The following is a 15823-nucleotide window of genomic DNA, read 5'->3' on the forward strand; positions in this document are numbered from 1 at the left end:
CTGGATCCCTACTGGAGGAGTCGTTGCCAGTGCAGCATATGTTCAGCAGCATTCTTGGTGAAGAGGTGTAGTGCGTCACTGTCTTGGCCTGCCCGGGGTCTGGGCCGAGTCATTCGTCATATCGAGCGCAACACAAGGATAAATATTATCTTTGCCTTTCCTCGGATACCTTCGCGACTCATGAAGTAAACGGTGTGCAGCCCTGGAGGATGTGATGAATTCCATCCTGGCAGTCCCATGCACCAAACAGCTAAAACATCAGTACTGAACATCATACTGTCGTATTTGTCTTGCAGACAGGACTGCAACTGAAACTTCAACTTGTCACTTGTAGACAATTTCTTATTTCAAATTTTCTTAGAGGATATCTTTAAATCACTTACCTGAGTCATAAACTGCTACAATCTTTTTTCTTAAGGGCTAACATGGCTCTTTACATTTCACAATGACGTCCACTCTCACCTCAATTCAAGGGGCCCTCAGAACTGGTTTAACAGGGTAAACCTTTAAAAGTCTTAGCAATCCTGTGCACCTTATCTGTTATGCCTTTAATATGCCGTGAAGTTATTTTTTTTCCCTCCAATTGATATTTTTCCCCCTCTGTTCCAAGCCTGTTTATCAGCTTCAGGCACCTTTTTTGGTTTATCAAACTTCTTAACATTCTGGATAACACTCACCACTCCTATTATTTTAGCTGCAGCCTTAGCAGTGACCACAAAATACATGCCTTAATTGAACTTTCAGAGCTCAAAACAACAGGTTCCCTTTTTCAGCTCCATATTTGGATGCTCGGTAGACTCCAGTTTGCTTTTGAATCTAAATTTCCTTGTTTAAGCTAACTTGAATTGTGATCTCTTATGGTGAAGTTGTGCTGCTTTCTTGTTGCAAGCAGCAAGTGTTTGATAGATAAATTGTTGGTATGGCTATGAGCAATGTAGAACTGGACCACAGTTTGTGATGTGTGGCTGCTTCCTGGGTCAGGTCTCCCTCAAAAATGAGATATCTGATATCAATGGAACCTTCTGAGTAAATAAAGGTATGAATTAAAACATGTTCAATTAGTTTGAACCCAGAATCTCGCCCGTAAATACTTCCTGGAAGTATTTAGCCAGATGCAACTTTTAATAAAACATTTTTGTTGCGATTGAAAAACGATGAGGTTAATTTGTTTGCAGTAGCTGGATGTACTTCACATAATCTGATAAGTATGTTAGTTTGTTTATTAATTGCAATTTTTATCGTCATCACAACATTCAGCAACATTGTCGGATATCACATGTTTTCTCAATTTAATGAGTCATTTTCTGGTAATTTTGTGTTGTCGCTCATATTGATATAATATGTTAAAAATCAACATGTTTCTAGTTGGGGATGAGCTCCCGATGTTTCCGATGTCAAGAAAAACAAAGATTTTTGAAAGCTACAATTTTAAACCTGATACAGTTTTCCAACATCCGTCTTGTTAAGCAACTGGCTGCAGGCTAGCAACCAGAGATAACAGGCTGATAGATCAGCTAATTACTATTAGATTGTTGGCAGGAGGGAACACAATTATATTTTTTATTTCCTGGTTCAAAATCAGAAAAGTTTTCAGTTATAATTTAGATTTAAACATCTTGTTACAACATGGCAGATGAAGTGCTATAATTCTGCTCTGGTGGGCATTTTGTGCTTTTCTGTTTTTCCTACAACTTATGTAAAACATTTTAAATGACAATAAATAGATGTTTATGAAAACATCATTGAAACTACATTGATCAATGTTATTTACAGCAGGAATAATTGTTTCCCGCTGTTATTGCTCTTATGTTCTTGTTTAAATAAGAGCAAATAGCACATTTTAGTTTTAAATATTTTGCATTTAAATCTTTACTAAAAGTTATCATTAAAGTTAAATTGTGAGTTAAAGTATACCGACCCATTTTTTTTATTACACGAGCACACAAGCTGTAATTGTTGCATGAATCTCCAGAGACGAATACAAGACGGACATTATAAACGTACACATCACTCAAAAAAATTCACTGTCTGCTGTTGCTGCTCCTTTCTCTAAAATGATTATATTATTAAGCCTGCTACGGTCCTAATAACATATACTTCCTGTTCCCACAGTAATTGACCCATGATCGGTCCAAGGCCCACTCTCTGTCTCCCACGATGACTACTTGTGGTTAGACTCACACAAGGAAAACGCAGTTTGAATCCCCAGATGATTACAGACATTTTTAATCTTTTATTTAAGACTTCTTTCTCCATGTTCCAAACTTGCATCATCCACACTGGGATGTTACATCTAACATTATATTGCAGCTGTTTGAGTTCCCACCCAGACCTCAAAGATAGTTATTAACCAATGTGACTCTGGGCTTCTTGAAAAGAGCCTGGTAACCACAGGGCAAAGCGAGTGACAGGAAAGGAATCTTGGTGTGGTTTGTTGATGTTATTTTTGGAGCCTCAAAATGAGAATCTAGTGTTTTGTTTTGTTTTCTTTGCAGTCCAAATGACCCAGAGGATTTTTTTTTTTTTGGCTGCATATTTTCAGAGCTGCTTTTCACGTACATTTAAAAAAAGAGCTTCTTTTTTTTAACTCTTTAGGGAAGACTTAAAAAAAGTTTCTATGAAATCGACTCAAAGCAGTCTTTGTATTTTCAAGGACTTAAAATGACTCAGTTATGGGAGGGAAAATATTTTTTCTGTTTTCTTCTGTGCAAATGTCACTAACATTTTCCTGCATGGGCAAACACACAGTGTTCTCAATGCCAATGAGCTATGCTGCCTTATTTTGTCTAATAATAAACTATGCCAGCGAGGAATGCGGAGTCGTTTCCTCTGGCGTAGCGCTGCCCACCCCTCCTCAGAATTAAACACTGGGGGGTGTTGAGGTGATTCTTGAATGGATCTTTCTTGTCACGTACCACGTTACATGGATATTAAAGTGGTCAGGCTTATGGTTACTGACGCATGGTCTTTACCAAGAACTCGTAAGTTAATAGATGTTTGTATAACAGGACTTGTGGTTTAACTTAGATTTGTCAATGCTTAGCATCAGCATCATGATCTTTTCCGGAAACACAATTCGTACCGTTAGCTCATTTGCGCATTTTGCAAAGAGAAATCCTTCTGGGAGGGTATATTTGATTTCTTTTGTCTTTTTGTAACTCATTGTAATCATAAAAATAGTGTATAATTTAAAGAGAACACCAAAAAATACAGAAAAAGTTTAATCGCATTTTGCCAGAACTTTAACTGTTATTTTCTGAGAAGAAAAAAAGTCAAGTACATGTATGTGTGCGCAATAATCAAATTTGAGGAATGATGGACCGATAAATTTGTTTTTTCCATGAACACATGGGATACAGTCTTGTGCAGTTAATTTTGGTTCTACTTGAAAACCATTCTCAACATGACCTGTATTTAATGCTGTTTGGACTTAATCAAATATTAAAGGATGCATGCTACAGTGAACGAGGCCAGAGTTACTTCTTCTATGATAAAAACTTAACGCTACATTTTTACCGTTCTTTGTAAACTTTAGCATCTCAGCCACTATACATATTTAGTGTACAGTATGCTTTAAATATTACTGGCATTCTGAATTTCCATATCTAAACCTTCCAACATAATGTCCAATAAGCAGTTCTTTGCCATTGTGATATTGCACAAGTGAATGTTACAGTGACTGTTGCAATCCAAAATCTTGCCCAGCTCTAAACTGAAATCACCTCTTTGTGCTGCAGTCATGCTAGAGTAAGCAAAAGTAGTTGTCTTCACTTTGAATTTAACTAATTCAGGAGGTGTTTACAGTGTAACAGACCAGCTGCGCTGCGACTAAACTAGATGGTTGTTGACAAAAAAAGAGGCCTGTCATTCTAAATTATTATATCTGAAGAAATTGCTCGCTTTCTGTCCCGTGTCATATTGGTCTCGGCGCCTTAATCACATGCTTTATCCACATAGAAGCTGCTTTCATCCCCCTTAAAAATCTGTGTTTCATTACATTACACTACACAACATGTGACATACGGAGCAGTGTTGTTGAACTTGGACTCTTCCTCTTCACTACAACCAGTAGGTCCCATCTGTGTCTCTGGAGAGCCGACATTTCTGGCAGTGCTCGGTTTTCCCAGAGATGAGTCTAAGAAAAGGCTGACACGCAGCTTCCCCTCACATCTGGATGACCCCAAGGTTAAAAGCCAAGAATTGTTGGAACACTCAGAGGGGGCATCATTCCACTTTTCCCTTGTTTGAATTGTCCCTTCTGGTTTTGCACATTGGTACATTTCTTGCAGCTGTGCTGTACTAACAGCTATATTTCGGAGAAAACAAAAGAACTGGAAAAACTCGGAAACAACTTCTAAATTACAAAAAATCATAGCTTGCAACTGCTTACATTGTTAAGTAACTAACTTTTAATCAACTTTTTTTTTTAAAAACACATACTCAAACTATCATTACACATGACTCATGTTCACCTGCCACTCAATTAAGTATACTCAGCCTTCCTTCTAACTGTAGACATCTAGTTATGATTGCCTTTATTTCAACTGGGACATTCAAATGGTATTTGGCATAAACATCCTCAAAAGTGTGAATCTTGTCTTGTGTCAGTGATTCAGCTTGGTTTTGGTAGTGTAAAGGTGTGGCAGATATTGCAGCCATCAAATTTGCAGCAACTGCATGATGTTATCATGTCCATATGGACCAAAATCTCTCAGTAGTGTTAGTGACATCTTGTTGAATTGTTGCCAAAAAAGACGTAAGGCAGTTCTGAATACAAAAGGCAACCAAGTCCTAGCAAATTGCATCTAATTAAGTGGCTAATGCATTTTGCCATTGTCTTTTGTTAAGAGCATTTGTCAGGTTACAAGATGACAAATTGAAAAATTAAAGCATACTCTGGATATAACTGCCAAAGCATTAGAGCGATCTTTTGGCGCAATGCCAGAAGGCTTACAAGCGAGCCAGTCTGTTACTAATCAGAACCAACTGGTGGGAGTCTTGTCCAGTGAATGGAGCTGAAGCAGAGCGAAGAGAAAAAGGCTAAAAGAACAGTTGAAAAAAAAAATGAGAAAAAAATATTATTTAAAATAAAAGTGAGTAAGGAGCATGCAATGAAGGAAAGTTTGTTTAAAAATGTTTAGGATTTCTACAAACGGGGGGATAGAGGGGGAATGGTCTTCTGTGATGTAATTCATACTCCCTGTCAAAAAGCAGCAGGGAGGAGACCTGATCAGAAGACGGAAAGAACGGAGGAGAGAAGGGGTGGAGTGGGGAGAAGAAAAGCCGTCCCCTCTCACACCACTTCAGCTCTTCGGCACTCAGTGTCAGCAGAAAACCTCTAATGTGATCAAGATGGAAACAGTCCATGGACGTCTCTCTGCTTCCCGGCTTTCTTTCTGCCTTTGGGGGTGCCAAGACTTGTACAGCAATCCAAGAGCAAGAGTACTGACTGAAGCCTTGAAAATGGCCTGCACTGCTTCTAATTAAGGACTGGATTTGGAATACGCTTGCAAATATCGGACAGAGAGAGATTCATGTTCCCAGAATATGGAGGAATTGCTTCTGGTAAATGAATGAGAAGACAACCAGTGGATCTCTCTGGATCACTTACAACAAACCTGATTTGTTGGAATATACATTCTGCCGGATAGGAAAATAATCCACATACTTGATTTTTATTGTAAGATGCTGTGTCATGCTTGGAAAATGTACAAAAACTAAATGTTACTGTTCAACTCCAGTGTGTGTTGAAGTTTGGATATAATTTGCTGGCTTAATGGGCTCCTAGAACGTGTAAATGTTTTATTTTCAACTAAATCTATTTGTACTTCTAACAATTACAGTTTAATGCCAAGTATGGTAGATGAAGCTGACCATGCCCTGGTATTCCTTTCCTAAAAAGGAACTTTTTGAAAAAGCATAATTACTTATAATTACATTTTTTAACATTTAAATCTTTTTAAGTCAGTTTTTCAGTCACAGTTGCATACCGCATATACTGTACTGTTAGACTGGTTGACAAATATAACAAAGCAGATATTGAGCTTACATATCATGATATTCAGAACAATAAATGTAAAGCAAGATAAAATTACTTAGTTTGATCTGTTAGGTACCACAATACATTTTACTGAGTTGTGCACTTTTAAACTGACTCTCAGGTGATGTTTTAGTTCCCTTTTTTATGTCACTCCCTTTTTTTGTGAGTTTGTGATTTGACAATTGTGTTGTCAAGACCGTAAAAAGCGAATAAGCGAGATCAGCTTCAGAATCTTGTTTTTGTCAGGTTTATCCAGTTAATAATCTGAAAGCATAAACATCTGTTCTGGCTCAGGGTGACTGACTGTAGTTGGCCAGCTTTAAAGTAAAATTCAGAATGACATTGCCTTGGAAATATATTAGTTTTCCTTGTTAGATCAACATAATGAGGCCTCTTGACATCGTATAGTGGTCCAGTTTATAAGTTCCCATGGCACCGGGTATGCAGAGTTGTTGCAATCCTCGAACTTTCACCCACTGCTTCCTGTTACAGTGAGAAGCAGGGCTTGACTTACCATACTGTCATCTGGACATTCAGTTACTGTAAACTTATAACTAGTGAACACTTGATATTTGTTACTCTCCCATTTCTTCTCTCAATTTCAGCAGATCTGGTAGTCCAATTTAGACAGCAGCCGTATGGGATAGTACTTGGCTTTCCATCATGCCTGTTGCTATACGGAAAAGAAGTTGGGAAGAGCATGTGACTCACCCATCAGGATTACAGTACAGCTTTGATGATCTGGACCTGGTGTGCTGTCATGGAGTAGACGGAGAGGGGTTTTGGGTGGGCTCTGGGGCTTTAAAACAAGGCCGGCGGATGAGGTGTGCCTCCATGCCAGAGGGCTGCCAGGTGCCTTCAGATGACCTGGGTCGGACGACTTTGGCTGAAGCTTTTGCTGTTGACGATGTCGAAGAGTTGGGACGAATGAGGCAAACTGAAAACAATGGAAAGCCTCTGGATTTCCAGGAGACAGTTCACGAGCTGGTGGGTGCTGGCCTTCCACAGAGGAATTCCAAATCAGCACATCTCCCAGCCACAAACGCTGGGATTTCTGGAGCCCCGTGTTGTTACTCAAACAGTAACGTCTCCAGTTTTACAACTGATAATCAGAGTGGAAAACCTCTTTACAGTAAAGTGGTAATTGGCACAGAAAGTAGCCAGGGTTATATCTTCAGGGATGATGTTGTCTTTACAGGCCTTAAAGAACAACAATACATCTCTATCTCTTCAAACAAGGGGCCGTCATTGTCTGAATCTGCTGGTGAGCAGATTGGCAAACTTCCAACCCATCAGCAGACAAAGGAGAGCCACATAGAGGGTTACAGCAGATCTCCTGAAATCTCTGAGGTCACACTGAACCGTTGCGCTGGCGCCGAACAGGAATCTCAAACCAACTGCCCAGAGGTTGAAGAAATTATTTCCACCTCCGACCACGCTGGTACAAGTGGACTGCTTTTTACACCGCAAAATTCTACTGATGCAGTGGAAGATGGGAGTGCACTGTCCTTGCCTAACAAGGAACCATTTTTATCTTCTGCACTAGATGAAGAATGTGACGAAGGATTTACTGACAGCCACAACACTGTTTTTGTTCATCAGCTGGGTGGACTGAAGGAGTTGGAAACAAAAAATAAAAATGCAGGACTCAATCATTTAAGAAATGTTCAAGATGAGCAGAACTATTCTAACTGTGCTGTGGTATTAGATCAAGCCAGTGATTGTGAAATTTCCAAGGGCATCCTGAACCTTCCTGCTGCTGCCGAACAGGAACTTCAAGCCAACTGCCCAGAGATTAAAGGGATTATTTCCATCTCTGACCAGGAAAGTGCAGGACGACCTGTTTTTGTCCTACAAAATTTGCCTGATAGAATGGACAGTGACAATACACTGTCAGTAAAACCTGTTGTGGCTTTTTCACTGGATGAACAATGTGACAAAAGATTTACCCAATGCCAGAGTCCTGTTCTTGCTCACAGGCTGGATGGATCGGATGACTCAGAAACTTTAAATGAAAACGCAGGACACACTCATCACTCCATGAACGTTCACTTTGAGAAGGTTTCTTATAACTGTGCAATGGCTTTAGATGAGAGTAATGATTGTGAAATGCTTAACCAGACACTAGTTGAGAAACATAATGTTGCAAAAACAGCAAGGAACTGGCCTCATACGCTGGAAAGTGCAGAACAAGGAGAGCAGCTTGACACATTTCAGACTAATGTTAAAAATCAGTGTTTGGCGGTGATTGAAACTGTATCAGCTGAACACCAGAGGGTTGGAAATTCAGAAAGAGAATCCACACAAACAAGCACTATGTGTTGTGGAGATCAGCTTGTGAAAACTTCTTTAAGTCAGTCATTGGATAACATGGTTGAGAGCTCCTTACCCAAAGAGTTGACTGCATGCGAGGATGCAGACATACCTCTGCCTATTGAAAATAACTATTCTAAACTTCTGACTATTCCAGAGATCCGTCTAATTGAGGCAGATGATGATGATACTGTGGCAAAAGCTAGAAAGAAAACAGAAGCTGATATTACTGAAAACCAAGTCCATAACACCCTTCTGGATAATAAATGCCACGCTACTGAGCAACACATGAAACTTCCCGTCCTCTCTAAAGAGGTCAGTGAGGGACTCCATGGCAACCAAACCTCTGACTTGGGTGAGTCACCTTGCTCTGAGGTGGCAGATGGTTACAGGAAAAACCACAGCTTGGGAGGAAGAGTTTCTGCGATGGGGGAGTTGGATGATGCCATATTCTCAGCTGTTTCCAGCGAGACATCACCATCCGGCTCAGATGTCAAAGGGACACATGAGGCTGGAGATCAGAAAGAGGACAGCGTGGTCAAGGTGCGGATGAGAAAGGTAAGTGCCATAAGAAACCTTGGAATTGATTTTTTTTTTTTTTTTGTTGCGCAGTAATTGTGATTCTAGGAACATATCTGTCAAAACGAGCAGTTTCCTTACTGGGAATAAATGTCTGACAAATAATGTCCCACACTCTGGCAATGTGGTTTGGAAAACAATGACTTCACTCTCACATGCTTTCAGATCTGTGAGTAGGGGAGGGGGTCTCTGTGAAATGTTTTACTATTCCTCAACCGCTCATTGCAAAACAAGGTCCTATAAGGGCATGGAGGCTGTAATAGCAGAGGGAGTTGGGAGCTTAAGCAATCTACAGTGTGAAATGCTCAAACTGTTTTTTCTTGAAACAACATTATTGTTGTTCTTTTGATGCACTTTGTTGTTGCACTCTCATGCAATTCAATAATTAGAATTTTGTTATTGTATTGCATGGATTTTGATTCATTGGATAAAAGGAATGACCATAGAACCTCTCAGTCGTTAGGGTTAGATTTACTCTTACATTATAGAAAGTTCAAGCCCCTTTAAGCATGCTATTGAACTAGTTCCAGCTTGTAGTATAACTGTGTATAATTTCACATGTTCATCTCCTGCAGTTCGTGCCTATCAAGAAAACCTTTTAAACGCAATATAACCTTGTCACTGACTGCCTTGCAAGTCTCTTCCTCCTGCCACATCACAACCAAACTTCAGTGTCATTGGGAGTTCTGGTTGAGTTGTGAAAGACCAACTCAATTTAGCACATAAATGAGAATTGAAAGAATGCACCGAGTTGTACATTTCTTTCAAACCCTTTCAAGTAAATACTGTGTATAACCACCTTTTGCTAAAGGTTTTTGGGGTATGACTCTACCAGCCTTGCAAATCCAGAAACTTAAGCTTCAGCACATTCTTTTTCTTTTTTATTAAATTGTACAAACTCAACCAGATTGGCTGGAGAGCATCTATAAACATACATTTTCAAATCTTCCCATTAACTTTTAACTGGATTTAGGTCTGTTCTTTTACTGGCCAAATTAAATCATGAATATGCTTTGATGCGACAGACTGGCGACCTGTCCAGGGTGAACCCCGCCTCTCGCCCGGAACATTAGCTGGAGATAGGCACCAGCAACCCTCCCGACCCCACTAAGGGACAAGGGTGTAAAGAAAATGAATGGATTGATGAAATATGCTTTGATATGAACCATTCTTGCTGGAAGGTGGACACCTCAAGTCATGTGTAGTCTGTAATACGTTTTCTTCAGGTTTGTAATTAGCCATGTAATTATTTTTAATCAACTCTGAATAGTTTGCGTCCCTACTGAGGCAAGGCATCCCTGCTATACAGCACACAGGAATGTTCATGTATGTCCAATCAGAGCACCCTCATGCACATGTTTGTTGTTTCCAAAAGGCTTGTGGTCCACCCTAAACAAGACTTCTGATGACTTTTCTTCAACAATAGCTTTCTTCCTCCCACTCTTACACAAAGCTCAGATTTGTGGAGATGTACTGTGAACAGATTTCCCCTCTGGAGCTGTGGATGTTTGTTTCTATTTTATTCCATTTCTTTCATTTTTGATGATGGACTAACCAGTGCTCTGAGATTTTCAAAGCTTGCTAGGTTTTTTTTTTTTTTTTTTTACATTCCAATTCTGCTTTACACTTCGCCACAATTTTATCCTTGTCATGTCTGTTCCTATTGTACTGCTTATTCAAACTTATCTTAACCAATTTCTTTCAGGGAATCAGGTTTATTCCATGAAAGAGATTGGTTAGAAATGGCTTTCATAATTTTTTTTTAGTACTTTCTACTATATCACTTTTTTATTTCACAATAATGGACTACGTTATGTCAGTGTATACAGAAAGGTCTGTTGTTTTTAGTTAGGCAGAATAGAAAACGTTTCAAAGTTTTATGAACACTTTTACAAGGCAATATAGTAGTACTGGAGGCAGCCTGTAAGTTATATGTTCATGCTTTATATTTTCTTGAGGGTAGAGGATCTTAGAATCTTTTAATGTCATTTTTTGTGAATTTTTTATTCTTAATGTATTTAAAGTAATAGGACAGCATGTTTACTCATTTATATATTCCTTTTAGGCAAACAAGAGTTTAAAAGTTCAGGGTTGCATAGATTTGAAATAACTACATACCATAACATTCATTCACCAGCCGCTAATAACCTTTTTCTTCATAGTTAACAAATTTTCTTGCAAATACTCTGCCAATTTACTCACACAAAAATTAACTAAAGGTACAATAACAAGAAGAAATGAATTTGCCTAGAGCAGGTGAAAGTCAGTGATTAGTTTGCAAAATCTTAAGAGACAAAAACATTGAATCCCATAAAAAAATGCTGTTTCCTGCAAACAATATCTCTTAGAGGCAGCAGGAAGCTGGAAAAATCTCCTGTGCTTACTAATGATGAAGTCCCTAGCTGACCACATGGCTGTTGCAGGTTCACCCTGTAAAACGAAGCCATCTGGTTTGCAATATGGCTTGAGATTAAACTGATATTGGCTTTTGGTTCTGTGTTTATTTGTTTTAGCAACAAGGCCTGATCCTAACCCCTGAGGGCCGAAATGGCTCAACTGTCATTTATCTCTGACCAGATGACTTGGAAAACATCCCTCTAAGTGCGCTCTTACTTAGGCTTTCTGTTTGCATTTAAAAATCTTTTTTGAAAAAAAAAAGAGAGATGACAGAACAGGTAAACATCACTGCCTGTGATGCAGCTGTTTTTGTCCTGTTTGGTTTTTCTCAGTGCTGCAGTTTGGTGGTTGTTATTGCCATCCTGAGACAGATGCTTTTGTTCATTCACACAAGCCTTGTAAAGATGTCATTGTTTTACTACGGTACAATGTTTCATTGTGATACTTTGCCAAGGACACAGTGAAGTAATGTGCGGCGCCTTGAGCTAGGAATGCTGCTCTATGCATCAGTGAGGTGCCATTTTGTGACCTGATTATTTGCTCCCTCTGCAAATCCAATAAAAACCGATTTTTAAAAAAAAATTTTTTATTTTAATTCATCTCTGACATAAAAATGAATTCATGCACAAGTCCTGAAATGTTTACAAACGGCAGAGGGATCGAGCAGAGCTATAGCCAGGAACACATTAACATTACCCGCATTTCTTAGCCAATGAATGTTGTCATGCATACACACCCAGAATTGTATAGTTGATCTCAGAAGAGGGAGCCACGGTTACCATTTCAGGAGATGTTTTCAATTAAATGAATAAAGTTTTACTGTATCCCAAATAGCCCAATGAGATTTGCCCTCAATGCCAGGAAATAGACGCAACATGACAAGCAGCCCTGCTGCCGCAAGTTTAAATGCACATGCAATCATAAGCTGTGTGTGTGTGTCATAAGCTGTTTCTTGTTAAATATTTATTGGTGGGCCGCCAGGCTTGTAACAAGGTTTGTTCAGAACTATTAGGCCAGCCAATAAATTTATTGGGGTAGTTTGTTTTTAAAGACAACCTCTGACTCAGTTCCACACCCAGTGATATGATAAAAGATAAACAGAAGAAAAGCAACATATTTTGTTTCAAACACTCAAAGAGGGTTTCTACAATGCTTCATGTGATACTAGCCTGTGGGGAAGTGGATGGTAGCACTGGACTATCCAGTTCAGCTTGTCTTACTGAAGTCAAGCCACCTGAGGTCAGTGTGACACTTGTTGTAAAACTGTTTATTGGGAAAGGAGTATGAAAGAAATGCATGAAAGACTGAAGCTTAAAGAATGTTGTAGACTGTTAAAAGGCTTTTATCTATTTAAAAATGCCCCGAATCTTCCTAACAGATTGATCTCTTTACTCAGCATGAACATGCTCGTTTGGACTCAATGGTGCTGCTGTTGATGAAGCTGGACCAGCTGGACCAGGAAATTGAAAACGCACTCAGCGCCACCTCCTCTATGGACAGCACCCCTACTCTTCAGCGCCGTCATCACCTGGTGTGTCTCCAAGCTGAATGTTCTTTAACTGTTTTAAACTCTTGTGTTATCAGCGATAAGACAAATATCTTGTATTGTATCTGTGAGTTTGTAAAATACAGATGACTTCTTAACATGGGATTTTTACCCTCTTCCGTTCCATTTGTGCAGAATACCGATCATGGACCTACACCAGCAACTTCACTAACCCTCCCACCTCCACATGCAACTGGAACTTTCTCGTCAGGATCTGCAAAATCTCATGGAGCCAAGCCTAAAAGTGAGGTAAGTCGTGGCGGAGACACTTTTTTCCAATTCTTTGCTAATATCATAGCAACGTAAATAAGTGTTAGGTAAAGGTGACCATAATTTCTTTGCTTTTAAACATTTTTCATTGGTCATACTTGGCAAAGAGACCTGGCCTTTCCCTCTATTCCTCTAATGCAAACATTAGAACAATGTTTGCATAAGTCTAATAATCCCTTAATGACTTTGGTCATATGCAGAAATGAAGGTTAGAGTTAGGGTTAGGCTTATTTTCTTTCAAGCATAAAAACAGAAGACGTAAAAAGATGCATAGCTTTTTTTTTCCAAGTAAAAATCTGAACAATGTGGTAAGAATTTGCACTCAGCATCCCTGACTTGTAAAGCCAGCTTTTAATATCCGCATGTCTTTTGAGTTATTTTTCTACCAGTTTTTCTCTCTCAACAGTCTCCACTTTACATAAGTTTATTGCAGTTTGATGCAGTTTCCAACAAGATATAGGGTTACCCTATATTTACGTCCATCCATCATCCCATTAACCATGTCCCTGCTAATGGAAAAAGGGAACAAGCTTTTCCACGGCCTAATGCAGCCACCACCATGTTTTATTGTGAGGATAGTATGTTAAGGTTGATTGGTTCCTATTATTTTTCTTTACATGTTGGCAAAAATGATCATATTCTTTTCTGGTGTCATCTGACCACAGTACATTCTTCCACATGTTTGTTGAGCCACATAAAACCAATTTGGCAAACTAATGGCACTGTGTACTGGAAGTCATTTTAATACTTCAAGTTAAGATTTTTGATGCGACTTAGAGTAAAACTCCATCTGGATATTTTTGTGATTTTAGAAATTGGGGGATTTTGTGTACTATTGTGGAGAATATTTTCTTAGATCACTTCGTCGCTTAATACTGAGCACCGTTTAAACACTCCCAAAACTGCAGCAACTATCATATCACTGTGGTCCAGGATCTCTGAGGAATGTTCCTGCACATTGTTGAATGGAAACAGTTCTGAAGGCAACAGGGGGTCTAACCCCTAAAATGAGTTTCTCAGTTGTAGGGGTCTCTCTTTGCTCTTAGGAGTTAGCCAAGCAGACGCTAAGACTCCATAATTAGCTGGTTGCAAAGATCTATCCCTTTTCACCCCAACAAAGGGGTCAGAAGGGGAGTCTGAAAGGTGAAAAGCCAGGGCGGGGGGACACGCTTCAAGTGAGACACGTCTTTATGCTCCTTGTTTGCTCATTTTACGATTTATCAACATTCTGTTCAAGAAGGTCTGCGAACATGGACTTTAGCTAGTCTGAGCTTTTATCTCACCATAAGATGAAAAGGAGAAAACCATAACATAGAATGTATCTGTGCTAAAAGCAGGGATTTGTTTACCAGAATTCCTTGGCTTTAATGACATTCCTGAATTATCTGTTGGATTATCTGTATAACATCGACACTACTTTTTCTTATTGCACATCTGTACTTTTCATATGAACAATGGATGATGCACAGTGCATTGGTCTGCAACCAGCTCCTGCAACTGCATTCATTCGGCCTGTAACCTCAGGACATTTGCTAAGCTTGGGTAAACAGTGCTTTCACCTCACCTAATGGGAAGCTTTTTACAGCATTGGCCCCTCGGGGGGGGGAATGATTAAAGCCAACATGTTTAAGACTTTCTGAAGGATATTCGCAGTAGTTAATACTTTCAGAATGATGCTGAGTACCAAAAACCTGTGACACATACTTGAACCTTTTAGCTAGACAATACAAATCTTCTAAATGATGTAAACATGAGGCAGATGTGGGTCAAGAAGAATCACAGTTGAGGTTAAAATCTCATTTCAGCTGCTTGAATGTTAAGTTTTACAAGATTAGACACTGACATTAAAAAGACATCATCTATAATTAGCGCAAATATTCAGAGGCAGAAGGATCCCGACTAGGAAAAACACTACTTTGTTCTGAATAGAAGGCAAGGCATATACCCCGCAATTACAATGTCACATTTTCCTCATGGTTTACTAGAGGTGACTAACTTTTGTTTTCTTTTGACATGGGTTTAATCTTATGTTACAATGCTAAATAAACTATTCTAAAGAGCATAAATTGGGTGACTTAATTGTTGATACTCTGCTTCATGACTGTAAAAGTACCTATTGATACAAGTGTTGTTTGAAATCCAAATCTGAACTGACTGTTGAACTTTTTGAATTATGACAAGGCCAAAAAAAAATCGCATAGTAAAATTTAACATGCCCTGGTGTTCTTAACAATCTTAGGTCGTCCTGTTTTTCCACCTTTACTGTGTTTTATTTTGAGAGAGACTTTTTTCTAAAACTAACTTATGCACATCGCTTTATCCAAAAGAACACATATCCTAAATAACTACCCTATCTGCTTAAATTAATTTAAACTGAATCAAATATCAACATTCATTAGATTGCAAAAGAGCAATCGGCACTTGTTTACCTTCATGAGTCAATAAAATCTTGCCTCATGGATGGATTACCACTTTGTCAGTAGTAATTTATCAACTTGCAATTTAAACCTTGATCCTTTGCTTACCTTGAGAAGGATGATTACACAGCTACAGCTGTGTTATTATCCTATAGAGGTAAAACTATAGTGAAAACAATTCAACTGCACTTGAGTTTCAGGTACTTTCAGATATCAACAGTTCTATTTCCTCTTTAGTTATTTACTGCAATTTTTTTTAGA

At 38.9% G+C, this 15823-nt stretch overlaps 1 protein-coding gene across 1 annotated transcript in view; it reads left to right on the top strand.

The window, feature by feature from the left end:
- Window positions 1–5258: 5258 nt before the first annotated feature.
- The window catches only part of dlc1 (DLC1 Rho GTPase activating protein), a 76571-nt gene continuing 66006 nt past the window's right edge, over window positions 5259–15823 (top strand). The window contains exons 1-3 of the mRNA XM_017306348.2: window positions 5259–8911; window positions 12726–12860; window positions 13011–13124. Of these exons, the coding sequence (XP_017161837.2) occupies window positions 6704–8911; window positions 12726–12860; window positions 13011–13124 (2457 nt within the window). The 5' untranslated portion in view covers window positions 5259–6703. The remainder of the gene's footprint in view (window positions 8912–12725; window positions 12861–13010; window positions 13125–15823) is intronic.

The sequence above is a fragment of the Poecilia reticulata genome, chromosome 1 (assembly GCF_904066995.2).
Source record: "Poecilia reticulata chromosome 1, P_reticulata-male-v2, whole genome shotgun sequence".
NCBI classification, from domain to species: domain Eukaryota; kingdom Metazoa; phylum Chordata; class Actinopteri; order Cyprinodontiformes; family Poeciliidae; genus Poecilia; species Poecilia reticulata.